At 44.0% G+C, this 26,528-nt stretch overlaps 2 protein-coding genes across 3 annotated transcripts in view; one reads left to right on the forward strand and one right to left on the reverse strand.

The window, feature by feature from the left end:
* Positions 1 to 3,786: 3,786 nt before the first annotated feature.
* FAM237A (family with sequence similarity 237 member A) lies at positions 3,787 to 11,881 on the forward strand. Its single transcript, XM_053284823.1, has 3 exons — positions 3,787 to 3,960; positions 8,130 to 8,545; positions 11,724 to 11,881. Exons 2-3 carry the CDS (start codon positions 8,137 to 8,139, stop codon positions 11,879 to 11,881), a joined length of 567 nt encoding a protein of 188 aa, XP_053140798.1. The 5' UTR covers positions 3,787 to 3,960; positions 8,130 to 8,136.
* Positions 10,693 to 26,528, reverse strand: part of DYTN (dystrotelin) — a 46,905-nt gene continuing 31,069 nt past the window's right edge. Inside the window, exons 14-18 of one of the 2 annotated variants that reach the window (XM_053284810.1) lie at positions 23,155 to 23,314; positions 17,351 to 17,807; positions 14,786 to 14,930; positions 14,326 to 14,366; positions 10,693 to 13,457 (exon numbers count right to left, since the gene is read on the reverse strand). In XM_053284810.1, the coding sequence (XP_053140785.1) occupies positions 14,330 to 14,366; positions 14,786 to 14,930; positions 17,351 to 17,807; positions 23,155 to 23,314 (799 nt within the window). In that variant the 3' untranslated portion in view covers positions 10,693 to 13,457; positions 14,326 to 14,329. The remainder of the gene's footprint in view (positions 13,458 to 14,325; positions 14,367 to 14,785; positions 14,931 to 17,350; positions 17,808 to 23,154; positions 23,315 to 26,528) is intronic. The other variant, XM_053284800.1, reaches the window with a different exon arrangement.

Genomic DNA, 26,528 nt, shown 5'->3' on the forward strand with positions numbered 1-26,528 from the left:
TAGGCAGTCACTGGTCCTTTTTGTGCACTTTCCTTTAAGGTCACTTCATCGGTGGCACCAGTGGGTGGGATGAGAGGACAAGCATCTCCCCAGACAGGTAGCTTACTCTCCCCACCTGTTTTCCATTGCTGGACCCCTGTGAATCCTTGAAGAAAAGGCACTTATGCACGTACTTGCGTGCCTGAAAACACCCCCACCACTATGTGCCTCCCACGATTATTTTCTGATGTCACAACTGTTTATTTCACACTATATCCCCATTTAGCATGCACATATTTCTAAATACCACATAGACCAAGTGCATAGCTGGTAAAATCTTTTATTCTGGGATGGTTCGCATGATCACTGGCTAGCACATGCACTGAAGGCAGGAATGCACCAATAACTAAATTTAAATTGTTTTAAAGCACATATAGAAGGATGATTTGGATTATTATCCCCCCCCCCGCTCTCACAAGAGTAAAGAATTTCCCGACAGTGTGACATGGTATGCTTTAGTGATATCAGGGTGGGCACATTCTCAGCACGTCCCTGGCTTCAACATATGTGCTGGCTGGTAATCATGCAAACTGATTATCTCTCTGCCCCTTTCAGGCTTGCCATCTCACTTTTCCATTCCAAATAGAGCATTCAAAGTGGTCTACATTATAATAAACAATTACTAATAGTGAAAAAATTCTATTTACTTAGATTCTCTCCTGAGCTATTGACAACGTGGGTTCATGATCATGCCAGGTTAGCCCTCAAACAAATATATAACTCTAAACCAGTTAGGTACCTTAGCGCATTAATGGTGTCTAAGTATTGAAGAATGTTCTCATTGGCATGTTTTAAAGCTCTCCCGTCAGCTGTTCTGGAGGGTAGGTTTAAGCCAGGACTGCTCAACTTTGGCCCTCCTGCAGATGTTGGCCTACAATACCCATAATACCTGGCTATTGGCCACTGTGGCTGGGGGGTTAGGGGAGTTGCAGTCCAAAAACAGCTGGGATGCCTAAGTTGAGCAGGACTGGTTTAAGCGAATTCCTTGTAAGGAATGGGTATGCCTTATAACGAATATCATGTAGATGGAGCAGTTGAGTCTATAGATCATGTTTTATTATATTGTACCTTTTAAAAAATAGATTCTTCAATTTCTCTTATAGCTCCTTTGCTAAGAAATTTTCCATGCCATTTAGATGAATTTTTTGTTTTCTTCTTGCTGACCATGATTCTGACGTTACATATAAAGTCACCAAATTTTGTGGGGTGGCCAATAGAATGAGACAGACTCTAATATCTGATCCAATTGTTGTACTTTAGGAAGAATTGTTATTAATGTTTAAAGTTTTATCTATCTACTTTGTCTTGCTGGACAGAGACTGAAATAAAATGAAATTGAACTGATCAATAATGGGGCTGGGAGATCAATTCAAAAACAAAGCCAAAATAGCAGCAGAATTAAAATGCCAGATGAAGTCAAAGAAAACCCAAACAGAAGCCAAGCTAAAGGCCTGCCTGGAAAAAAAAAATCATTTTTTTAAAAAATGGCAGACAGTCTTCAACAAACTTCTTTGAAGTGTGGCAGGAGGGAGCTCCACAATCTGGATACCATCACAGAAAAGATCCTGCCTCTTGATCCCATCATCTGTGCTTTGGAAGGCCATGGAACACACACAGAAGGGCCTCTCTTGTTGATACCAACTGTCAGGCAAGATTCTACCAGAAGAAATGGTATCTGAATACAGAGCTGGTTCAGTGTAAATGGGCATCTGAGCACAATGTACTGCCTTGCCACCCTCTTCCCTCCTCTCTCTCTTTTTCTCGCCTTCCTAGGGTGAGCTCTGTCTGCCTCCTACCTGCATCCATCCATCCATCCATCATTTAGCTGAGCAAAGTGATGGGATGCAGGCAGGAGGTTGAAGCAACTCCCTCAGCTCCAATCTCACCTCTGCCATTCACTAACTAGGGGACTTAAGGCAAGCCTCGCAACCTCAGCGCTCTATTAGGGCGGCAATAGGGCCATAATAATAATTACTGCCCTTATGGGGTTCTTGTCAGGATTACAACAAGCACAATTCATGTGAAGCTATTTGAACCCTTGAAACCACTGTACAAGTACTAAGTAGTATTAACTCCAAATCTCCAGATGACCTGCCTCCTTAATACCATGTAGATATTAAATACAAGCATGGAGGATGGAACAGAGCCTTATGGGAGATCTTAGGCCAAAGGCCAAGGTGTGAAGCAGATGTCCTCCCCAGCACCACCTTCTGAAATCTACCCTCTGGGAAGGGAAATCTTAGAATGGCCATTGGATATTCAAGAAAGCCTATGTGCCTTTGACACAGGGGGTGACCCTCTAATGAGGCAGTGGATACTGCACAGGTGGCATACTGGTCCCCTCCAGGGCCTCCTTTGCCATCCGGCTATCTCTGCAAAGCCGGGGGTGAAGTCTGGAGCGGAAGGAAGTCCACCCCCACACTTCCTGCTGCTCCATGTCCTGCCCCAGCCTTTTCAAATGAATGACAGTGAGACTTAGAAGCATGTAGAAAGAGGAAGCACCTGGAACAGCCGAGCCACTATCACTGCCGCCAGGTAAGAGCTCTCTCTCTCTCTCTCTCTCTCTCTCTCTCTCTCTCTCTCTGTGTGTGTGTGTGTGTGTGTGTGTTAGGAGGGGTCTTGAAAAAGCATGCAGGATGGGAAGGGTCTTGCAAAGCTGCAAGAAGTGTATAGGGGAGTCTTGTGAATGCAGGCAAAGGGTGGGGATAGTGGGGGGGGAGGTCTTGTGAGGGAGCAGAAAGAATGGAGACCTTGCAAGGGGTGGGGAGGGAGGGCAGAATCTTGTGAGGGCATTAAAGGGGTTGGGAAGGGCTGAACTGTGAGTTGACAGTGGGGGGCACAGCTCACTCTGCTGCCTCTGGCATTGGTGGGGCTTGGTCCGGCCTCACTAGACAACCAGGAAGGTGCATTTTTTATCGTATTTTGAGAGACAGCTTCTTGCTCGGGCCCATCCTAGTTTGTTGTTGAAGGAGCTGAGCAGGGTATGTTGGAACTAAGGGAACTTATTCAGGAGTTCTACCTTGCTCTTACACAGGAGGCAAAAACAAAAACAAAAAACCTTTTCACAAACCAGACACAAGATGAGGACTTTGAAATTACATTTATTTCAATGAGAGGGAGTTCAACAGCTGTGTAATTGTCCTATTAAAAACAGTTACAATCAGACTTAAAGGTGCTTAACGTTGGCTGGATTATACACTTTCTTTTTCTCACATCTATGACAAAACAAAAAGAAGAATCATTTTGTGGTGTACTGTATACTCTGCTTGAAACATTAGTAGGGGTGGGGTGATTGGGGTGGCAGGGGAAAGAGTTCTAGTTTTGGCAACTAGAAAATACTTTTTAAAAGAAGAAGTAAATAGAGATCTGAAAGTATTAGAAGCAATAGGTTGAGCAAAGAGTTTGCTACAAGTTCCACAGGAGTCAAAACAATCTGCTTTTGGACAGGAAAGCCCTCTGCACTCATGCAATCCAGGTGGAGGGTTCCTGCATGCCTATGCTGTTTCTTGGATACCTTCCATTCCAGTTCCACAGCTGATCTTCCAGCCTGCCTAGTAATAGCAGGGGCTGGGAGTGGAGAAAAACCAGGTGGCTGCATGGTTTAAGCCGAGTCTTCGGAACACCTCCCAGTGGAAATCAAGAACAAGTTTCTTTGGGAGTGCTTGCGAAACAAACCATAAACCATTAGGAGGACCGGAAAAGCATCTGCTTCAGGGACTGAACACGAAAGGGGTGTGGGTTTCTGCACAGAGCATTGACGTAAGACAAAAAGACACCATCCACCCCCACATCTTTATAAAGCAGAAAAGAAATGGAAATGACACTCATGTGGTCTTTAGACTCCCAGGAGAGAGAAAGTTAGACCGAGGTCTCAGCTGGATGCGAGTTATCCTTTGAGGGACCCCCACTGGATACAGGGAGGTAAGTGGATCTCTTGTGTTATTCTCCATAGCAGAGGAGCGGGGTGGGGAGCGCCGGCCGCTTTCAGGACCACGGAGAGCTCCTATGAGCAGACAAAGGGGGAAGCCGCAGTTGAGTAGCGCGACGTTTAAATGGCCAGAGTTTGCGGCGCTCTTAACAACTGCAGCGTGCCAGCAAGCGCTTTCCACTCTCTTGCTCTGAACAAAAAGCGACCACACTCCCAACACCTATCAGCTACACCGAACAGTTATTGGACTTTGGGGCCCCGCTGGGAGCTAAAGAACTCTCCCGAGGTTCTAGAACTAGCAGAGCAAACGAAGCAATGTAGTGGGGATGCCAGCGAGCGAGCGAGCAAGGAAATGCACGGTGTCGTCTCAGAAAGGAGAAGGGAAGCAGACATCGGGCGGGCAGCAAACAAAGAAAAGGAGACCCAAGACATGCAAGGGGGCAGAGACCACACGCTTCAGGGCAGAGCACCAGGGTTCAGGTGGCCCCTTAACGAGTGCCAAGCAAGCATACAAAATCCCTCCGCAGAACAGCTCAGATCTTGGCAGAAGGAACACTGGAAGAGAAAAGAATAGCCACGAAAAAACACTGCTAAACCTGAAGTACAAATAATAATTTGAATAATAGTGATGAATATAGTGATTCTATAGTTAATTCCTTATATTATAACATATATGTAAAGGAGAGCATGTCGGCTTTATCATTAATAATAATAATAATAATAATAATAATAATAATTCAATTTCTATACTGCCCTTCCAAATATGGCTCAGGGCGGTTTACACAGAGAAATATTTCTATTAATATTTTAAGCATTTCCCTTGCACCCAGCAGAAACTGTAGACACCTCCTTTGGCTCTCCTAAGTTATAAAAAGGAGGAAAGTAATAAAGTTAAGTTATAAAAAGGCTTCTGATGGTTCCAGAAGGAGAATACAAACAAATTGGTCTGGCATGGTAAAACTTAGAAATAAGCAAGTTATAAACTCATGCATGCAGTTATTCTGCATTTTAAATTCAACATTTTTAAACTATTACAATGAGGGTGGGTGGGCAGAAAATTGGCAGGAAATGTATTCCTAGCAAACGTTTGGATAATTCAGGGAAATGGCTAGAGTTACTATTCAATAGTTTCCAAATTACTATTTTGAATTTATCAATTTGAATGCATTCTCATCTGGATGCCAAATCTAATAATTTTCTTTTGAAGACTCTATATGGGACCATTGCAATACAATTACTAAAATAAAAGCAACCCAACTACAATAAAATACAAAATGTACATTGTAAATTGTGCTCAATTGCTTTATAGTGAAATTACATTTTAAAAGCACTGAATTGGCAAAAACAATGTGACTGGCACTCTACAGAATATAAAAATGGGATAAAGGGCCATTTGTTGAGAAAGGGGCAAGGGAAAGAGAAGATTCTAGCCACAGAAAAATGCACCAGAAGAAGCACAAAGGTGGGTGATGAGTAGGGAAGCTGAAAACAGACAAGACCGTGCAGTATTCAAGATCTGGAAACAACTCCCAGCAGATCTCCCTCTCAGCTTTTCATGAAAATCTCCATGGACGGAGATATAATTCCCAACTTGTTCTACTACTGAACTGCTCTTAGGAACTTTGCATTTGATTGTGACCACTGTGCTTAGATTGAAATGACATTTTAATTAAAAAGAATTCTTTTTGGACTTCTGGAACAATGAATAGTTGGAACAATTGTTCCTCTACTTCAGTTATTTCTCTATATGTCTGGATTCACAAAACAAACAAAAGAAACCATTAGTAACTAGGTGTCAGGTATATGGACATAGGCAGCACTTACAGGTGAAACTCGGAAAATTAGAATATTGTGCAAAAGTCCATTAATTTCAGTAATGCAAATAAAAAGGTGAAACTGATATATGAGACAGACGCATTACATGCAAAGCGAGATAAGTCAAGCCTTAATTTGTTATAATTGTGATGATCATGGCGTACAGCTCATGAAAACCCCAAATCCACAATCTCAGAAAATTAGAATATTACATGGAACCAAGAAGACAAGGATTGAAGAATAGAACAATATCGGACCTCTGAAAAGTATAAGCATGCATATGTATTCAGTACTTGGTTTGGGCCCTTTTTGCAGCAATTACTGCCTCAATGTGGCGTGGCATGGATGCTATCAGCCTGTGGCACTGATGAGGTATTATGGAAGACCAGGATGCTTCATTAGCGGCCTTCAGAAATTCTGCATTGTTTGGTCTCATGTCTCTCATCCTTCTCTCAGCAATGCCCCATAGATTCTCTATGGGGTCAGGTCAGGCGAGTTTGCTGGCCAATCAAGCACAGTACACTGTATACTTTTCAGAGGTCCGATATTGTTCTATTCTTCAATCCTTGTCTTCTTGGTTCCATGTAATATTCTAATTTTCTGAGATTGTGGATTTGGGGTTTTCATGAGCTGTACGCCATGATCATCACAATTATAACAAATTAAGGCTTGACTTCTCTCGCTTTGCATGTAATGCGTCTGTCTCATATATCAGTTTCACCTTTTAATTTGCATTACTGAAATTAATGGACTTTTGCACGATATTCTAATTTTCCGAGTTTCACCTGTACATGCTTGGGAAATGAGGGACCTGAATCCTAAAAGAACAAAGGACAAGTGCAATGATATCATTCACAACTGATATCAAGTTAGAAAAGAAGTGGTAGTGTTTGTCTTTAGAAGATAGGCAGAATAATGCACCAGACAGAATTAAAGACAGAATAGCCTAGTGGCCAGCATTCAAAGATTGACAATAAACATGTCCCACTGGACTTTTTGCAAGAAGTTCAACTTCTGGCAGCTTCTAAGGTCTCTTGCCATGGTGAGCTCTATTTGAAAAAGACAAAGCTCCCAATGTCCTGGGGCATGCAGAACCAGTTCTTTGGATCCCTGCACATAAACTGGCTAATTGCTGACTCACAAATTTGAGGATCCATTTTCTAGGAACTGCTATGTGGCAGTGGTATCCATTTGTCAGGAAGAGATGTTTGGTGCCAAAGCAGGAATACCAAAGTTAAGGTTGCCCCACTTTCAGGATAAGGGAAGCAGCAGGCAAGAAGGATAATATGAAGCAAGCTGTTGCCATGGAGGTTGGCCATGGCAAGAGGAGATAAAACATGACAGAATGGCACACAAGGCAACTTGTTACTCAGGCAGAACCCATAGGCTGCCCTAGCAATATTTTTGTACTGGACAAGTGTCAACAAAGTTCAGTAACAGAACTTGATTCTGGGGCAGACCAAGCAGACAAAAAGAAGCCTTCTGGTGCCCTGCAAATGGGAATGGTGAACCCAAGAGAGTCAAAAGCATCTAACTCTGATTGCAGACCCATTATTAAAATTACTAATGAAATACCCATGAGTAGAATGGGAATGAGAGGAATGGATGAATTACCCCTCCATTGGTGTACAACCATGGGGGAACCCTGTCACTAAAGGTTGTATACTGCATAATTAGGCCGTGGGATGAGGTGATGGCTACAAGCTGGGATGGCTTTAAAAGGGAATTAGATCAATTCATGGAGGACCAGACTATCCATGGCTACTAGTTATCATGATGACTATATGCTGTTTCTAGGTTTGGAGGCAGGAGGCCTTTGATTAGCGGTTGCAGGGAAACTATGACAGGAAAGAGGACGTACCTTCATCTTCTGCTTGTGGGCTTCCCAGAGGCATCTGGTGGGCCATTGTGAGAAACTAGATGTGTGACCAGATAGGCCTTGGGTCTGTTACATCAAGGCTCTTCTTGTGTTTTTGTATTGCCTCTCTCACCTAATGCTGGGACTTTCTGTAGCAAGGCATAGGTTATGCCCCTCTATCTGTGTTCCTTGCTAAAGCAAAATTTCTCTATCAGAAGCTGATGGGAGCCTTAGCATCTGAACTTGTTCCTCCTTGCATAGGCCATACTTGGATCTATTCTTGGTCATTCTAAATACTGTGACAAAGAGAATCTTGCAACTGGTTTTCACTGTTTTTTGAACATGTTCATGGGTCCCAGCTGCTGATGGCAAGACCAAGGACAGACACTGATTAATTGCAAGTAAATGAGTTGTATATTTATATTTGCATACTCAACCTGAGGGACTGTGAAGAACAGGGAATTGCTATTTTATTTTTGCTCTTGTCAGGAAGTCAATGGATGCTGGCATCTCAAGAAAGATTCACCGCAACATGAGATTCACCTGCTCTCTTTTCATCATGGGTGCCTTTTATGTGACACCCTTCTTGTGCAATAGTCAGATCGACCTCCTGGCTCTTGGCCAAGCTGATCCTCAATGCTGGGAATCCTCATCTGCCATCTTGCTGGAGATGAGGAAGCCCCGTGTTTCTGATTCTGTCAGCGGCTTTTGGAACTTCATGATCTTCCTGAAGTCATCTGAGAACTTGAAGCATGGGGCTCTGTTCTGGGACCTGGCACAACTCTTCTGGGATATCTATGTAGACTGTGTTCTTTCAAGAACCCATGGCCTAGGAAAAAGGCAGCTGACTGAAGCCCAACAGCAAATGGCCACTCTTCCGTCTTGGATCACAAGGAGTAAGCAAGGTTATTACTCTGTATCCAGTATGCATGTATAGTGTGGTGGGAAGACAGCATCAGTACACAGGATATGAATCAAACACAGTCAGGCATAGTAAGGAAAACCAATTGCATCTAAGGGCCCCTTCTACATCTCCTTTCATGGCATAGGAGCAGTCGCAGCATGGCTCTTCCCTCCATTAGTTGGCAATATTGGAAGGCCATGGTCACCTGAGAAGGGTCCATAACACAGTTCCTTCCTATGCCAGCACTGCTCTAGTTTCTGGGTGCTGTGTCACTGGCATAGGAAGGAGCCATGGCATGGCCTTCTCCCATATGGCCTAGAGCTTCTGATGCCATTGGAGTGGCAGAGGAGAAGCACCCAATCCAGCAGCTCAAATGTCAAGAAGGGTCCCTGCCCAAGGCTCCGGTTCTAATCACAATTCCTCAGAAATTCAGATCAGTGGGATCTCAAATAAACATGGCTAGGATTGGAGTGCAAGTCCAACGGAAACCAACAGGACTTCAGTTTGTCACAATTAAGACCATTCCATCACTTATCAATGGAGATTCTTTGTAACAAATGCTTACTGAATTGTACCTTTTGGCTGGCACAGTCCTAACTATTCAGACATTGTTTTCCTAGGGCAATAGATGCTGACAGTTATATAAAATTCAAGCAGAGCAAGATTAAAAGGGACCAGATGATCTAAGCAAGGTCAGATGAATTATTTGGTGCTGGACTGTACATAACAGAATTGTTATGCAAGAGGTAGAGATAATGGCCCACATGTTGCGCAGCATTATGGGTCTGTAATGCTGCACCCCATGGCTGCTGTGGACTCAGAACTCAGTCTTGACATGGTTAAGAATGGGTAGAGGTGCTGCTAGAGCAACTGCCCATTCTTAACAGCATCCGGGGGTCTGCAGCAGTCCCAGAGTCAATGGTGGATAAGGATTACTGCACAAGCAATGTAGGCAGCCACCTAGGGCGGCAAATCTTGGGGAGCGGCATCTGGAGGGAAACTTGATTTTTTCCCCTACCTTTAAAAATGCCACTATATAGCGGTGGAGCTTTGCCCACCTCCTAAACCATCACAGGAGGTGAGGCTGGGCACTGAAGGATGGCGACAAAAGAAGTCCTCCCTCAAGCCTGGCTTACTCGCAGATGACTCCAAGCGGGCAATTTCAGGCCTTTGCGCATGTGCGTGCAAAGGCTGAAAATCACTTGCTCTGTGACATTTGCGAGTAAGCCAGGCTTGAGGGGGGACCTCTTTCGCTGGTGTCCTCCAGTGCCTGACCTTGCCTCCTGTGATGGTTTAGGAGGCGGACAGAGCCTCTGTGGCTACACAGCGGCGTTTTTCGAAGTAAAAAAAACCCCAGAGTTACGTTTCTCTCCCCCTCCAAGCCCCCTTACTCTTGCCCCTGAGACGGCAAAACTTTGGCTGCCTATGGGTGGCCAAAAGATTAATCCGCCCCTGCCCGGAGTGCAGCTGTATGGAGCTGTATTGCTGTGCGTCCTGTCAGCATATGAGTATAACCCTCCTGGAATTCTCTCTTGAGCAGCCCTTCAAAATGAATGGAATTGTGCTCTTGCTCCTCTCTCATTTGTTTCAAAAGAAAATGTGCTGAAGAAGGTTCGTGGCATTGAGCCAATTATATTTTACTGGACTGAGTAACAGTTTTTCAGAAATGTTCTAAAGCCTTCAGCCCATGTAAAATGCTTGATGAGATGCACGGACTTCAGATTGTGGTTTCAGATGTGTATGAATGGAAACCATAGATACCATTAGACACTGTTTGTACTGGTGCCAATGATCTGCTTAGCCAGCGCTCAAGGAAGAGGGAGGAGGCTGCAGTTAGAAAGCGCAAGAACCTGAGGCTGTCTCCCAGTTTGCTTATCATGGTTAGCAGGGAGCCAGTCTTACCTCTATACTGGTCCTCGCCCTCAGATCTCCATCTATGGGAATAAATGAGAGTCTGGCATGCAGGGGTTTATGCAAATGAGAATGGCACACAAGTGTAGTTATTTAGCCTGAGCTTTAAGCTCTCTTTTTGTTTGTTTGTTTGTTTGTTTGTTTGTTAAAAGGAACAAAATCAGCAGTGTCATTGTTCTGATATTTCCTAAACAAAAAGCAGGGAAGCCAGGTTATCTACACCTTAGCTAGATTTCCCTACAAAGCCAGCCTGAGCTAATCTACCCTGAAAGTTCTTTTTCCATGTTTGATGGAGGCAAACAGAAAAATCAATTGTTTACATAGACTGGCACGGTAGTGTCAGTATAGTTCCACATGCAACCATTATAAATCACCCCAAAATCTCATCGTGCCTTCTGAATAGGAAGTCAACAGCTGATACTTAAGCATAATAAATTGCAGTGTCAATCTCTTTATTTCATCTGAGTGGCACAATGGTTTCACTTGTGTGAAATAAAAGCAGCAAAATTTAACTCTGTTCATTTTGATAGGTGGGAAAGAGAGACACAAGGAAGGATATCCAGGGAAACACACAGGATTATAGGTATGTCAGTGCCAATCAAAAAGCAACTTCCAATAGAGTCCTCTTGTTTTCTTTTTGGCTTTTCCTTAATCTCATGACATGTTTACTTAAATTTTATCCACTGCTTTGGTTCTTCCTTTACTCAATGAATTGATTAATTAATGTTGCTTTGGTGCTACTTTGAACAGTCACAATACTACAATGCTCAAGGGAGGTTGTGGTATGGAATAGAGCTTTCATCCCATGTTTTTAGAGTACACACTCCAAATCACTTAACATGGATTAGCTAATATCGACAGCTAACATCTGCTTATGAACTTGTATTTCCACTTAGAAAGTGTGTATTTCACTCCATTCTTTTGCCAGTGTGTATTCCCGCCACCATCTTTCAGTCAATGTTTATGCATCAAGTGGAAATGAATGCAAATGAATGATTGCGAATGTCAAGGTGAACACTGTTCAGAATGAACAAACTAAAGCACAGCACAACAGTGTGACCTTGCACATGCGGCACATGCTGGATGGGAAGCCCTTACATACAGTGTGGGTTTGCCTGCAAGGAAAAAGGAGTTCCAGGCATACCAAGTTCCTACCACACATATCTAGAGCCATTGGAAGAATATTCACATCAGATAAGCATATTTAAAAATCACAGGGTAATGTACCAGGAACATGTTTTCATGATGCTTTCCCCCCCAATGTCTAGGGATTTTTTCACAAATCCAGGTGACTCCAATTAGGAAGAACAAAGAACTCAAGGAAGACTTAATAAGCATCCATGTTCACCAGAGTGAGTTTCCTTTGCTCAGAAGAATTACTGGTAAAGTTCCTTTACTCAGAAGAACAAAGAAGGAACAAGTTTAGCGTGGTCAGCTGATTTCTTTTGTAAGATGAATGCTATATTCCCTATTGATCTTCGCCTTTCATTGCATTTAAAGTCGTTCCTCGTGGGGAAAAAGAATGCCTGTACACTATGAGCTCCCACTATAACATTTACTGAGCTCCCACTGTAAAGTGATGTGCAACTAATCTCCATTCCATTTTTAATGGTACTTGGCTATGACTAACTCTTGTGGGATTGTAGCTTTTGTTATGTTGAACTGAGAGTTGGGGGGAAGTCAGTGGCCAATAATGAGTGGATTTTGTTTGTTTTGTGTTCTGAAAACCAGGAAGACTGTTTCTTTAATAAACTTCATGGTCTGCAAGGCAAACAACTGGTCAGCTTATTGTTTCTGCATGCATAACATCCATGAAATGGGTGGGGGTGGAGAAGATAGGTTCACTAATATAGCTCTGTAAAAGAGGATAATCTGTTGCTTCTCGTCTTAAGGTGCCACCTGTTACAATTATAATAATGCTAGTAGTCCCTTGTGCTGAACACACATGATGTGCATGTCAATCTCATAAAGGTCCAAAATATTTACTTGTAACATAGCATGCATAGGGCTGGGGGGGGGGCTCCTCTTCTTAGCGAGACCATTGACTGTAGCAACTATAAGTCCAATGGCATCCATCTTATAGTTGCCGTCTGGTTCTGCTATGTCTAACTGTAGCCTTTGCTAGAATTGTGTATGTGATTAATTAAAAAATGCTGTGTACTTTCTGTCACATCTTGTGGTTTTACACCAAATGTATTGACTCACATATAACATAACGAAGCATCACTTGCCAGTCTAATAGCGTGCTTGTGGAACAAGAGACCATAATTATTCACAGCTATGCAGTGGACACTAGCCCATAAAACATGCCACAAGCTATTTGTTCATTTATAAGGTGTCACAAGTCACCTTAAGTGGCGCAGCAAGGAAATGCTTGATTAACAAGCAGAAGGTTGCCAGTTCAAATCCCCACTGGTACTAGATCGGGCAGCAGCGATATAGGAAGATGCTAAAAGGCATAATCTCATACTGCCTGGGAGGAGGCAATGGTCAACCCCTCCTGTATTCTACGAAAGAAAACCACAGGGCAAGTTGGGCTCCAGGAGTCGAAATCGACTTGACGGCACACTTTACCTTTAAGGTGTCACAAGAGTCTTTGTTGTTGCTGTCTCTGTCCTTATACTTCTGAGTTCGCCGTAAAGGCTGTGCAGCTGAATCCCGGGGTCTGCACAAGCAGGAGTCCTAGGGAAGTGAATGTTGGGACTGATCCACAGTTAGGTGGAGATTCTGAGGCTGAGGGCATTTCATTAAGAGATTTAACTGCTGCTTAAAGCCTCCTGAATGAACAGCCTGTCAAGTCAGAAGTAATCTGCAGCTCTTTCTGATATGAATCAAGTGATTTAGCCTTTTGATCCAATTAAGATGTTTAAAAAAACCCATCTAGGTGCCAAACACAGATTTCGATTCTAAGATAACTCCTGCAAACAGTCTTCCAGCGTATGCAGACAGTGCTGTTTTATCATTTTCCACTGCTTCCAGCAATGCTTTCTCCAAGGCCAAGCCTGCAAGGCAATACAGGTTTATATTTAATAGATGACTTAAGAAACTGGCAGCAGGTAGAAATATCATCATGCAGCCTAATCCAAAAGATGGACTTCAGCTGCACTCATTGTGAGCAGTCCAGGGGCATAGTCACCAATGCGCGGAGGGGTTCAATGAACCTGGGCCACTACACCCCAGGGGCTATGCCTGGTGCCCCAGCCACGCCCCCTGCGCCTGACGTCAGATGCACCGCCATCCAACATCAGAAGCAGGAAGCGTGGCCCCATTCGCAAATGGGGCCGCTCTCCCTGTATGCAAGTAAACTTCGGCCAGCAGCACATTTGCAGTGTGGCTAGGATCACCTCTCCCTGCTTGCAAAGGCAGAGACACACATTTCTGGCTAGGCCTGGCTGAAGCTTCTCAAAAATGGGAGTTGCGTGGCTCCGTTTTTGAGAAGCTTCAGCCAGGACTGGCTGGAAATGCTTGTCTCTGCCTTTGCAAGCAGGGAGAGGCAATCCCGGCCGTGCTGCAAACGTGGCGTTGGCCAAAGTTTATTTGAAAACGGGGGCGCGTGGCCCAGTTTGGAAATGTGGCCATGCCTCCTGTGTCTGACATCAGGTGCAGGAGGCATGGCTGGGGTGGTGGCGGCCGCTAGCAGCGGGCTGAACAGGGGCTGCCGGCATCCTCGCAACGCCACTGGTCTGGAGCAGTCACTTATTCTGGATGTGATCCTTTGCCACGTTTCCTAGGAATCCTTCAACTACCTCCTCCCCTTATTATTACTATATTTGGCTGGTGAGTGTTTGAATTGGTCTCACAATGGATGTCAAACAAGGGATTCGGAGAAGATCCCCTGCAGCCTACAAGAACGGTATCAAAAACAATTACCTTTTCATGGCAGTGGGTAGCCATCAGTGCTGAAGCTTCTCCTGTGTTAGTTACAGAACTGGAATTCAGGCTCAATGAAGACAACCAGATCCTTGCACTAATTGAGCGTCTCCCTCAATATATTGTTCAAAGCAGGCAGCCTCATACAGTTCTCAACCATCAGACTGCAGGAAACTATAGAAATACTAGTGAAAATAGCTAAATTACCCTATCTCCTTTGCCCCAACAGCAGATCTGCTGAATTATGTAAAACAAATTTTAGGTTGAGCAGATTCATTGGAAGGAAGTTCTTTGAAATGAAGGAGGCACACCATCAAGTCACTATATTCAAGATAAGGATATCATTTAAATAAGTCAATGTTTGTTTGATTGGTTAATCAGTTTATTTTTATATGATATTCTGAGGATATTTAATTATTATGTTTTGTGCATGCAACTTCAGGAGCATGGCTATTTTTACCTTGGACGATCAGGCAGGGAAGCACCAAAGCAAGCATCCTGACATAAACTAATTGGCAAGGTTACTTGGCCAATGAGATCAGAGAAATACTTGGAGACATGTTCAGCTGCGGAGAGCAATTCCTTCTTGAGAACAGAGTGCTGACCTAAAAAAGAAAAAAAAATCAACGTAGAGACAACGTACATTTGAAATGGATATAAATGGGGAATAATTACAAAACTGTTGTAGATTTGGAGTCACTGCATCAGAATTAAGTAGAGTCTGCAGCAAAATAAGGCAGAAAACAGTTGTAATTATGTAGAGAATCTGCTGTAATTACTCAAAGGAGTCAAGGGACATGTGACCATATCCCTAGAAGACAATGGCCATTGCTGGGTCGGATCTTCCCACTTCCCTCACCATCTTGATTATTTCTATGAGCTAAAGGGTCACAAGAGTTTGCAGAGAGTTAATCTAAATGCTCAATGCTCCACTACCAGTCTTAGCAAGTCTGGGCATTTAAAAGGATGTTGATGCCACAAAGATATGGAGTGCCATTTTTGCTCTCATCTTTAAAAATGTCACTTTCGTATGCTGTGATGTACAAAACTGCTGCATCTCTGAAATGACACACACTATCTATTTAATAACACACCTGATCAGCAAAATACATTCAAACACATGATAATGAGTCCATAAAACAGCAGGTGCTGGCATCACACACTTGAAAAAGACTTATAAGTAAGGTTATGAGCATTGCTGTTCCCTCTGTCATCAAAAGGATTGTGAACTCTCCAGATATCTTGGGGAAGTAATTTGGGCACCAGGAAAGGAATGACATTTGCATCTGTTAAATTAATTGAGGGGCATGAGTAAACGGAAGCCTTTTAGGTAGCACAGAGTGTCCATGGTGTGTCTGAAGCACATCTAAAGGGAAAAATAATGACAGCCAAGGACTCAGTCCTGTTCACGGAACACAGCCATGAGTGCTATTTAATGACCGCATTTGCACGAAACACAAAACCTCATTTAAATGGGGCGGAAGTTGGAATTTGCAGGGAGCACTGTCGCAGCAGGAAGCTGTATGGAGTGGCGGAGAACAGGTAAGGACATGCTCTGCTCCTTTTTAAAGATCCCACTCACTGCTCCCTCCACCCCAGTGCTGCTGAACCAGTTCAGACCTCACCCGAACCAGTTGTGCGACAAACCTGAGTATGAACAGGATGTGCCTCGGTTCGTACATATACCTGGCAGTCAGGAGAGAAAGGGGACAGGATAGGAAGGCAGGCACTATGTGATTAGCTCTCCAAAAATTATGCGATCAAGATGTATGTTCACAAGCACATGCAGTTGTGGTGGCAACATAAACAGGGCAACCCCATTAGGTTGCTGCAACGGCAGAATATGACAGGACGGTGAGACCCAGGGTCAGGTATAAAAGGCAGCCCCACACAGGAATTCTTGAATTCTGAGGTCTAGTTTTTGCACAATGAGGGCCAAGGAGGCCCCCAGCCCTTCCCCCTTGGGTGAACATGTGTGGTCCCTAGGCTTACTCATGAGAAGGGCCAGTGAGCTGGATCAGCATTCCCTTCAGTAACAGGGGAGATTCCTCCTCTGTGATAGGGATGTGCATGGAACCGATTCTGGCAGTTCAGTTTGAATTCGAGCCAAATTGGAACAGGACCACCAGACCGCGAGCCAGTTCGAGTTGAACCAGCCACTGGTTCGGCCCAAGGGCTGAACCAGTTCGGAACTGGTTCAATTCAACTCTAGGGGCATGCTTGTAAAGGGGAATCCAGTGAGGATTCCCCTTTACAAGCAAAGGGGGGAATCCTGCCTGCCTTTAAAAATACTCCTATGGGGGCGGGGGTTTGTGAGAGGGCACGGCAGCGGTAGTGGCTCCTCTGAACTCCGGATCGGACTGCACTTGAGCACTAGACCTGTTCTGGAGTTCAGAGGATCCACGCTGCCACTGCCACTACCGCCAAAGTGCCCTCTCACTGCCCTCCATTAGGAGTATTTTTAAAGGCAGGCAGGGCTCCCTCTTTGCTTGTAAAGGGGAATCCTCACCAGATTCATCATTCTCTCCCCAACTGCTTTTGAAAACTGTAGTCAGATAAGAAGAGTCCGATATATTTTATGACACATCCCTAACCAGCTGGTTAGTCATTCAGCCCATGGAATTCAGATTTGACTCCAACAGGACTGAACAAACTTGAATCCAAATATTTGGTTAATGGGGTTGTGGATCAGATTGTTGGAAAATATCCACTAGGCTAGATTTATACCACCCTGGAAATGCTTCAGTGCCCAATGGTTATTTCTTTGAACAAAGAAAACAGTGCTTGAAGCTGAAGCCCGGCTGGAAGCTCTGCTCTCTGATCTGGGTTTTTCCCTCTAATGTCCCATATGTGAAGCCCTGGCTAGGATTTCTCAGTGGAAGGCAGTCTGGACATACTTAGAGATCCTCTCCTTCATGTATCCCAGAACTGAATGTGGGGGTGGGGGTAGGGGAGAGATTGCAAGGCTGAGCTTAAGATAAAATGAAGCCTATTGGTGCACCATGCAGCTTTGGGAAGTTTTTACCTGGTTGCACGTTGAGAGACAGAGCATCCTTCAACTTCATCATTAACTGCCGCAGTTCTTCCTCCTCCATCTCTTTCTGACCCAAACATGCCTTGGTTGTAGCAAAACAATTAGGACTTGTGGTCTTAACCCTGCTGAATTGGTCGCTCTTTGTTTCAGGCATTAAAGCTCCAGAGTCCTTTGTTAGATGAATACTTCTCACTTGGGGAGTTTCATGATGAGCCACTTCAGGGTCAGCATTTTGAAAGAATTTTGACCAGAACTCTGGTGATCCTGAATTTCTGGCGAGAAGACCAGCCTGTGGCTCTAAAAGCCACTTCCTGGCAGTACAAGTGGAGGGGAGATCCAGAGATTTGTATTTGGAGTACCTGATGTTGGAGGGCTTTAACAGAGGGCAACCAGATCCATTCTGGATATTTCTTTCCTTCAAAGGCTCCTTGTTGCATATAGTGATATTCTAAGAAGATGTAAAAGAAAGATGAGGTGATTATGAAGATGTTGCCTAAACATCCATGTGCATGTGGGCATGCTCATACACACACACACACACACACACACACACACACACACACACACACACACACACACACCCCAGTTATGCTAAGTAACCTACATAAAAGGGCTGAGTCCAAATAGGAGCCTTTTCTAAAAATAAATAATATGGGCATTTCCCACAGTGAGTAGAGTATCTGTACACATGTAGGCCTGTGCAGTTCAGAAAACAGTGGCCACCTCTTTTCATATCACGAGCGATGAAAGGTCTTTTCATCACAGACTGGCAAAAAGCTATTCTGCTTTCAATAAACAGCAACAACAATTAAAACGGGAGGGATCACAGTCAAGGATTTAATACGCCAAACAATTGTTATATAACAGCAAAATACAAAAACTGGCTAGAAGCGATAAAATGATGAACAAAAAGAATTCAGGGTTGTTAGAAAGGTCTTCTGGGCCCAACATGTTATTTATTTATGCCTCTCTTCAGTCGGTGTGACCTATGGTCACATGACAGTCCCTCTGAGCTCTGGGCCTTTCCTTGTGGGATGAAATCAAGAATGCAAACGAAGTACATTTACGAACAGACAAGAGAAGACAGGGAATCATAACCCATTTAATCATGGCAAGCTGCATTACACTGAGGGCTAAAGTTGACATGGCAACAGAGATATGTAAATATGTCTCCCTCTATTAACACGTTTGTTTCAAATGGCCATCCTAAGGGAACCTGATCCAGACTGGAACCACAGCACAGGGCAGAAGGGATTCAGCTGCCCCTAAGGCTATTTGTCAAAGCAAGAAAAGCATATGTGCTCACATCTGAGTCAGATCTGTTGGAGATGAACTTCCAGTGCATCGACTTTTTGCACCAACTGTCCTAATGGCCACTAGGGGTATTGGGAGTAGAGACGGTGAGTAAGGGTCTCCATATCTGTCCCTACTCTATGACCCCTGAACTGACTCTGCAGCACTTCCTGTGCTGAGTCACAATCCTTCCTTTCCTCCTAGAGAGCAGATGGGAACATCTCTCTCTCCTTACCTATCCACTATGTAGTCCTTTAGATTAGAGATAGGTCTTTCCTGTCTAAGTGTATTTAACCAAAAAATGTTTCGTGTTTAGTCATACAAGGATCTCCATGTGTTTTCTCTAAATAGCTGCAATATCCAAAACATCCTCTGCTACCTACTCTGTAACTGGAGTGTGTGCTCATTCCTTAGTGCTCTGCTGTTTTACCTATTGTGGGTAAAAATCAACAACCTCTAACAAGATCATCCATCCATCTTGCTTGTTAGTATCCACTGGCTCTCAAAGGACTCAAGTAAGGGTCTTTCCACCCTCACATCCTTGAATCAGAGTTGCAAGAGAGACTTATCCTTGAGCCTTATACATGTCAGCACGTCCCCTGCTAAGGGGCTCTCTATGGGACCCTCATCGGTAAGGTAAGAGAAGGGAAGCTGCATTCTACTGAATCACTGGCTCTAAAATGCAGCATGCATAACGGACATAGAGTACCAAACCAATTTAGGCAGGGTCCCAAACTTCTTCATCAATGAAAGACCAAGATACATTGCATCTCCTGCTGTATACCTGACGCAGCTGGAAGTCCCCAGACACAGAAGGGCCTTCACCCTGGCCTGCTGTGGCGCCCTTCCTTCGGCTGTGCTAGAAGGGAGATACAGGGAAGTTCCCTTCTCGGAACGCCTGTGCCCCTGCGATTCTTGAGAAGTTGAAACAACGGAGCATGTCCTCCTCCACTGCCCATTCTACAGAGACACTCATATCACCCCCATCCTTCCGCTATTAATCAAATTCCCAGGTCGCTCAAGCCAATTCTACTTCTCTCTCCTGCTCTCGGACTCTAATGCTGCTGCTACACATCATGTTGCCAAGATACGTGTGGCAGCGGGTCAGCAAAATTTGTCGGGTCATCAAAAACGAAGCCGGTCCAACACAGCACATGTCCACACAGTTTAGTTTTAAACTCCATAGCATTATATATTTCCCCCCGATTGATTTTAAGATTTTAACCACTTAAAGCTTTTATATAGTCTTACCCATTTTACATTGATTTCCCCCATTTTAACTGTAGGTTAAAGATGGCTCACTGCAGCTTAACAGTAGCTTTATAGCAGTAAGCCCTTTCTCATGAGCAGTGAGAAAGGACAAGAGGGCTAGTGGGGAAGGAGCCTTAAAAAGCTGACCTCCCCACAGATGACGGAGGGCTCCCTCTTCGGCAGGCGGATTGCCACCCAGACAATTACTGGCTGCAGCCTGTGGCCAGTAGCTTGAAGGGTCGGGGTGTCGGGACGCATTCCTCCATGCCGCCCTGCCCTGCCCACTCCCCCCGGAGCTCCCACAATGCACCACACAAGTATGCAGTGCATTATAGTGATCCCCTCTCCCCTCCCCAAAGCTGGCCAGGATCCCTGCAATCTGCCAGACGATCACAAAAACAGGGTCAGGAGAGTGCTCGCTAGCCTAGCCTAATTTTAGAGGGTGGCTATGGAGGTGGGTTTGCCAAGGTGCTGCTGTGATCGGGCCTGATCCCGGCAGTGCACACATATTATTTACATTTTTACATGTTCTATCCCGCTCTTCCTCCAAGGAGCCCAGAGCGGTGTACTACATGCTTAAGTTTCTCCTCACAACAACCCTGTGAAGTAGGTTAGGCTGAGAGAGAAGTGACTGGCCCAGAGACACCCAGCAAGTCAGTATGTTATCAGTATGCTGATGACACCCAGATCTATTTCTCCATGTCAACTTCTTCAGGAGATGGCATATCTTCCCTGAATGCCTGCCTGGAGGCAGTAATGGGCTGGATGAGGGAGAATAAACTGAAGCTGAATCCAGATAAGATGGAGGTACTTATTGTGCGGGGTCGGAACTCCAGAGACGATTTTGATCTATCTGTTCTAGATGGGGTCACACTTCCCCAAAAGGAACAGGTCCGCAGTCTGGGGGTACTTCTGGATCCACACCTCTCCCTGGTTTCTCAGGTTGAGGCGGTGGCCGGGGTGCTTTCCATCAGCTTCGGCATACGTCAGCTGCATCTGTTTCTCGAGATCAATGACCTCAAAACAGTGGTAATTTGTTGGTAACCTCCAGACTGGACTTCTGTAATGTGGTCTACGTGGGGCTGCCTTTGTACGTAGTCCGGAAACTTCAGCTGGTTCAGAATGCGGCAGCCAGGTTGGTCTCTGGGTCATCTCTGAGAGACCACATTACCCCCTTGCTGAGGGAGCTACACTGGTTGCCAATTGGTTTCTGAGCAGAATACAAAGTGCTAGTTATAACTTATAAAGCCCTAAACGGCTTAGGCCCTGGGTATTTAAGAGAACACCTTCTTCATTATGTACCCCACCGTCCACTGAGGTCACTTGAGGAGGTCCATCTCCAGTTACCGCCAGCTCGTCTGGTGGCCACATGGAGACGGGCCTTCTCGATTGCTGCCCCGAGATTGTGGAATCCGCTCCCTGCTGAGATGCGATCCTCCCCATCCCTGACTATTTTTAAAAAACATCTGAAGACCCACCTCTTCACCCAAGCTTTTTCAGCTTTTTAAATGTGTAGTTTTAATTTTATACTTTTTAGGGCTTTTAGCTGTTTTATTGGTTCTACTGTCTTTTAATAGTTTGATTTTAATTGTTAATTTGTTTTAATTGTTTTTATCATGTTGTGAACTGCCCTGAGCCATTTTGGAAGGGCAGTATAGAAATCTAATAAAATAAATAAATAAATAAATAAATAAATAAATAAATAATAAGTCTCATGGCTGAATGGGGATTTGAAGTTGGGTCTCCCCGGTCCTACTCCAGCACTAGAACCACTACACCACGCTGGCTCCCATGCAGGCAGAACTGGGATGGGCTTCCTTAGCCCAGTTTTGCCTGTGTGTGCGAATAGCTAGAGTGTAGCTTTGAGCCCCTCTACTGTCTTCACAGTTCCGGGCATAGCCTATTTTAATGCTGCCTTAATACTGTATTAATGTAATCTACTTAGGCTGGTCAAAGACTGTAATAAAGATTGATTTGTTGAAAATGCAACAAACAAGATTGTGTTATAGCCACTAGATTTTATTCAAAGTACTGTAGTGTATGTATGGCCGTACACATTTCCATATTACCTGAAGAAGAATCATGACAGGACAGGACAGGAGAACATATACATGTTGCCTTGAAGCTATTTAATTTTTGCACTGTGTTGGAATTCTGACTATCAAAATTTACAGTCACAAGAACACATTTAACGCCATCATGAGCAAAGAATCTGATATAAACATTTGCCATACAGCAAACTGATTTGATTTCTAAAAAGCATTTGAAAACCTACCTCTTCACCCAAGCTTTTTCAGCTTGCTAAATTTTTAGGTTTTAATCTGTGTATGATTTTAAATTAAATTGTTTTAAGTTTTTGTGTATGTTTTTAACTTGTTTTTATGATATTGTCAACCGCCCAGAGACAAAAGTTTGGGGTGGTGTACAAATCTGATAGATAGACAGACAGACAGACAGACAGATAGATAGATAGATAAATGAATGAATGAATGAATGACTTGAAGCCCTTAAAGGCCAGTGTTAGATGGGAAAGAACATGTTAGTCTGCTGTGGGAGGAAAGCTGGTCTAGGGAGGAGAGCTGGTCTTGTGGTTGTTGTGCCATCAGGTCAGTGTCGACTCCTGGTGACCACACATCCCTGTGGCTGTCTTTGGTAGAATACAGGAGGGGTTCACCATTGTCTCCTCCCATGCTGTAGGAGATAATGCCTTTCAGCATTTCCTGTATCACTGCTGCCTGAGATAGGTGTTTCCCATAGTCTGGGAAACATACCAGCGGGGATTCAAACTGGCAACCTCTTGCTCCCTAGGCAAGTTACTTCCCTGGTGTGCTGCTAGGTTGCTGGTATTGCGGTAGCAAGCATGAATTGTCCCCTTTGCTAAGCAAGGGCCACCATGATTTGCATTTGAATGGGACATTCCCCTCAGGGGCCATTCTGGGAAGAGCAGCTACATGTTTGCATGCAAAAGGTTCAAAGCTCCCTCCCAGGCATCTCCAAGACTCCTGCCTGCAAACTTGGAGAAGCTGCTGCCAGTCTGTGTAGACAATACTGAGCTAGATGGACTAATAGTCTGACTTGGTATAAGGCAGCTTCCTATGTTCTTATGTTCCAGAGGTTTTCTTTGTGAAGTTATTCCAGCAGAGTTCCCCCTCTGACCATGGTTCTTTCTTTACTGACTGTCAAGCCATTCTGGGTAATGTTCCCCCACACAGATGAGCCTTTTGCCCTGGAAGGGTGCACTTGTTCCATACCTTCACTTCCTGCCTCATTTTCTGCAGCTCCAGCTTGAGGCTTTCCTGGCTTGCTTGAAGGCTGTGGAGCTTGGCTTCTAGTATGCAGTTTCGGTCTTCTTGAGTGGAATGAAGGAGCTGTACTTGGTCCTTCCATTTGGTAAGCTGCTTCCTCAAGTACCTGCAGGGCAAGAATGTGGCACATGTGGTTTGTTGGTTACCAAAAGTGGTTTGTCGGCAGGAAACTGGCACGGAAAGCAAGGATTAAACACCCCCTAGCTCCACACTGCCCTCCCAGTCCAGAGCAGCCCCCTACGCAGCTGGGATTTCAAAATGAAAATAAGCCCCATACTAGACGACAACGCTTTTAACGTCATGTCTAGTTTGGCGCTAAGCCCCATTGATTGCAGTGGGAGTGTTACGCATTTATGCCTAAATATCTCCTGCTGAAATCAATGGGATTTAACTTGGTGAGGATTGTGCCCCAACTGAATGGACTCCAGTTAATGAGGTTACTTCTGGGTCACCCAGAGAGATTCTTTGTTACTTCCTTAGCAAGATGCACTTGTTTATTTGATTTCGATTGAGCTCACACTATATACTGCAGATCCAGAACAGGTTACAGTGGTTTGGAAAACACAAATAGTCCTGCTCTCAAGGGGCTTACAACCAAACGTAATTTTAGAACTGGGGCGGGTAGTATAAAAAAGGTCAAATTCATTTTTAAAAAATAACACTGCAAACTGACATAAACATTACAAGTTATTATACAGCTTCATTTTGCAGCATCCCTTTTTGCCCCAGCAGAAACACAAGGATGACTAAGAAAATAAAAGCCTGAAAACAGCCCACTCAGGATGGCAGCAGCAGCAGCAGCAAGTGGCAAGCCTAACCCTCCCCACTTCAGCTTTTAAAGGTAGCCTGCAGAAATCCAGCAGACCAAGTCTCCTCCACAATTGTCAGGTACACCCAATCTCTCTCTCTCTCTCAATCATATTTATATACTGCCTGAGGCTGATATGTGCATCTCTAGGAGGTGTACACAATTTAAAACATAACAAATACACAACAAAGTAGAAGCATTTAAAACAATTTAACAGAATAAAAAATTTAAAACCATCTCATGGGATAAAAGCAATTAAACAGTTGGAAATGAATTTCAATTAAAAGCCTGAGAAAACAGGTATGTCTTGAAGGTCTTCTTAAAAGCAGAGAAGGAGATGCTCTTATTTAAATAGGGCACATATTCCAAAGCCCCGGAGCAATGATAGAGAAGACTCGGTCCTGAATCGCCACCCAATGAGCCGGTGGCAACCGTAACTGGACCTCTCCAGATGATCTTAATAGGCGACAGGGTTCATGACAGAGAAGGTGCTCTCTTAAGAACCCTGGGTCCAAGCTGTTGATGACTTTAGAGGTAATGACCAGCTGTTTGTATTTCGCTTGGGAACATATTGGCAGCCAGTACAGTTCTTTAAAAATCAGTGTTATATGGTCCTTTTGTGTTGGTCCAGTTTGGCTGCTGCATTCTGTACTAATGGTAGTTTCCAGACTATGTACGAAGGCAGCCCTATTTAGAGTGCATTACTGTAGTCAAGCCTAGAGGTTAATAGCATATGCACCACGGTTTTAAGGTCATTTACCTCCAGAAATGGATGAAGCTGACGTATCAGCCAAAGCTGATAAAAAGTGTTCCTGGCCACTGCATCAACTTGAGAAACCAGAGAGAGTTTGGGATCAAGGAGCACTCCCAAGCTATGTACCTGATTTTTCAGGGGAGTGTTATACTATCCAGAACAGGCAGATTTAAAGCATCTCTTGGATCCTGACCTCCCATAGTCAGTACCTCCATCTTATTTGGATTCAACATCTGTTTGTTATCCCTCATCCAGCCCATTACCACCTCCAGGCAGACATTTAGGGAAGTTATGCCATTTCCTGATGAGGTCAATATGGAGAAATAGATCTGGGTGTCATCAGCATATTGATAACACCCTGCGCCAAATCTCCTGATGATCTCTCCTAGCCTAGTTTCAATGACACTCTCCTACTTTCATGTAGATGCTAAAGAGCATTGGAGACAGTATGGAGCCTTGTAGAACTCCACACTCGAGTCCTTGCTTTGCAGAACTACAGTCTCCAAGCAACACCATCTGGAATCTACCAGAGAGGTAGGAGCGGATGAACGGTAAAAGAGTGCCACCCAGTCCCACCTCCCTTAGGCACCCCAGAAGAATACCATGGTCAATAAAGTAATTTATTTCGGTCATAGACCAGTAAAATACAATACAATACAATAAAAACAGGAAAAAAACAAAAATAGAAAAACAATAATAGAAAATTCATTACACCATGCAAGTCCACATTTGACATATTATATAACAAAATTTAGCCACCGTATATACAACATCAGAATTTAGGTTGGTAAGCAAGTAATTTAAATAAAATTCATCTTGATGACCAGGGAAGTTATTCAAGAGCGGGGCTATTAATTTACATCTTACTTCTTTATAGTGATCACAGTGCAACAGGACATGAGCGGTTGTTTTGATATGGCCAGATCCACATGGGCACACTCTAGATACACTTGATGTGCCTGCGAATCTTCCAAATAAGACCTCTGTAGGTAGAGCATTTAGTCAGGCGAGAGTAAGAGCTCGCCTGAACTTTGGTATCAAGATACTACTTAAATATGGAGCTGGCTTAATCTCAATGTTCTGACTTTCAAAATATATACCACTCGGTAAATTTGCCTGTTCCATTTGCAATTCTACATCCTGAATGTGCTGTATAATCAAGCGCTTAGCTCGATCAAACCCTAGTCTGATTATCTCCACTAGGGAGAATCCATATGCTGATAATTTTTCCATGATTCGTGATTCCCAATTAGATTTAAAAGGATCCTCCAGGATAAGATATGCCAACCCAACCTTTGTAAACACAAGCTTTAGCCAGAAAAGTATAATGGGTTTCCAATAGCAGGATTCAATTGTGGCTACCATGGTCTATAGTACTGAAAGTCGCCGAGAGATCCAAAAATATTAATAAGAATATTTGTGTAAATCAAAATTTGAGATTTTCAGGGCTTTCCATGAAGTGAAATTGACGATACATTCAACCACTTGATTAATTTCATTTCTGTTGAACTCGACTTTCCAGGCTCGGATTGCTAGGAGATAGACAGATGGCAGGAACCATGGTATACCTTGAGCTGCGCTAAGGAGTTCAGCAGTAGCGATGAAAACTGAAGAGGCCACAGGGATGACTCCAAGGGTTAGCAAGGGGTGGCGGGTGCTCTCCTCCCAATATTTCTCACTCCCCCTTTTATTTCCCCATCCACCAGACTGGAACTTTGCAGCAAAAGGTCAGACAACACAGACATGTTATATTTGTTG

The sequence above is a fragment of the Hemicordylus capensis genome, chromosome 1 (genome assembly GCF_027244095.1).
Source record: "Hemicordylus capensis ecotype Gifberg chromosome 1, rHemCap1.1.pri, whole genome shotgun sequence".
In the NCBI taxonomy this organism is placed as follows: domain Eukaryota; kingdom Metazoa; phylum Chordata; class Lepidosauria; order Squamata; family Cordylidae; genus Hemicordylus; species Hemicordylus capensis.

Bases quoted from the DNA above. Each gene is read 5' to 3' on its own strand.
- FAM237A (XM_053284823.1), top strand. From the start codon at position 8,137: ATGGATGCTGGCATCTCAAGAAAGATTCACCGCAACATGAGATTCACC. The intron at 8,546-11,723 runs GTTATTACTCTG...CCCAATGTCTAG, and splicing joins GATCACAAGGAGTAAGCAAG to GGATTTTTTCACAAATCCAG.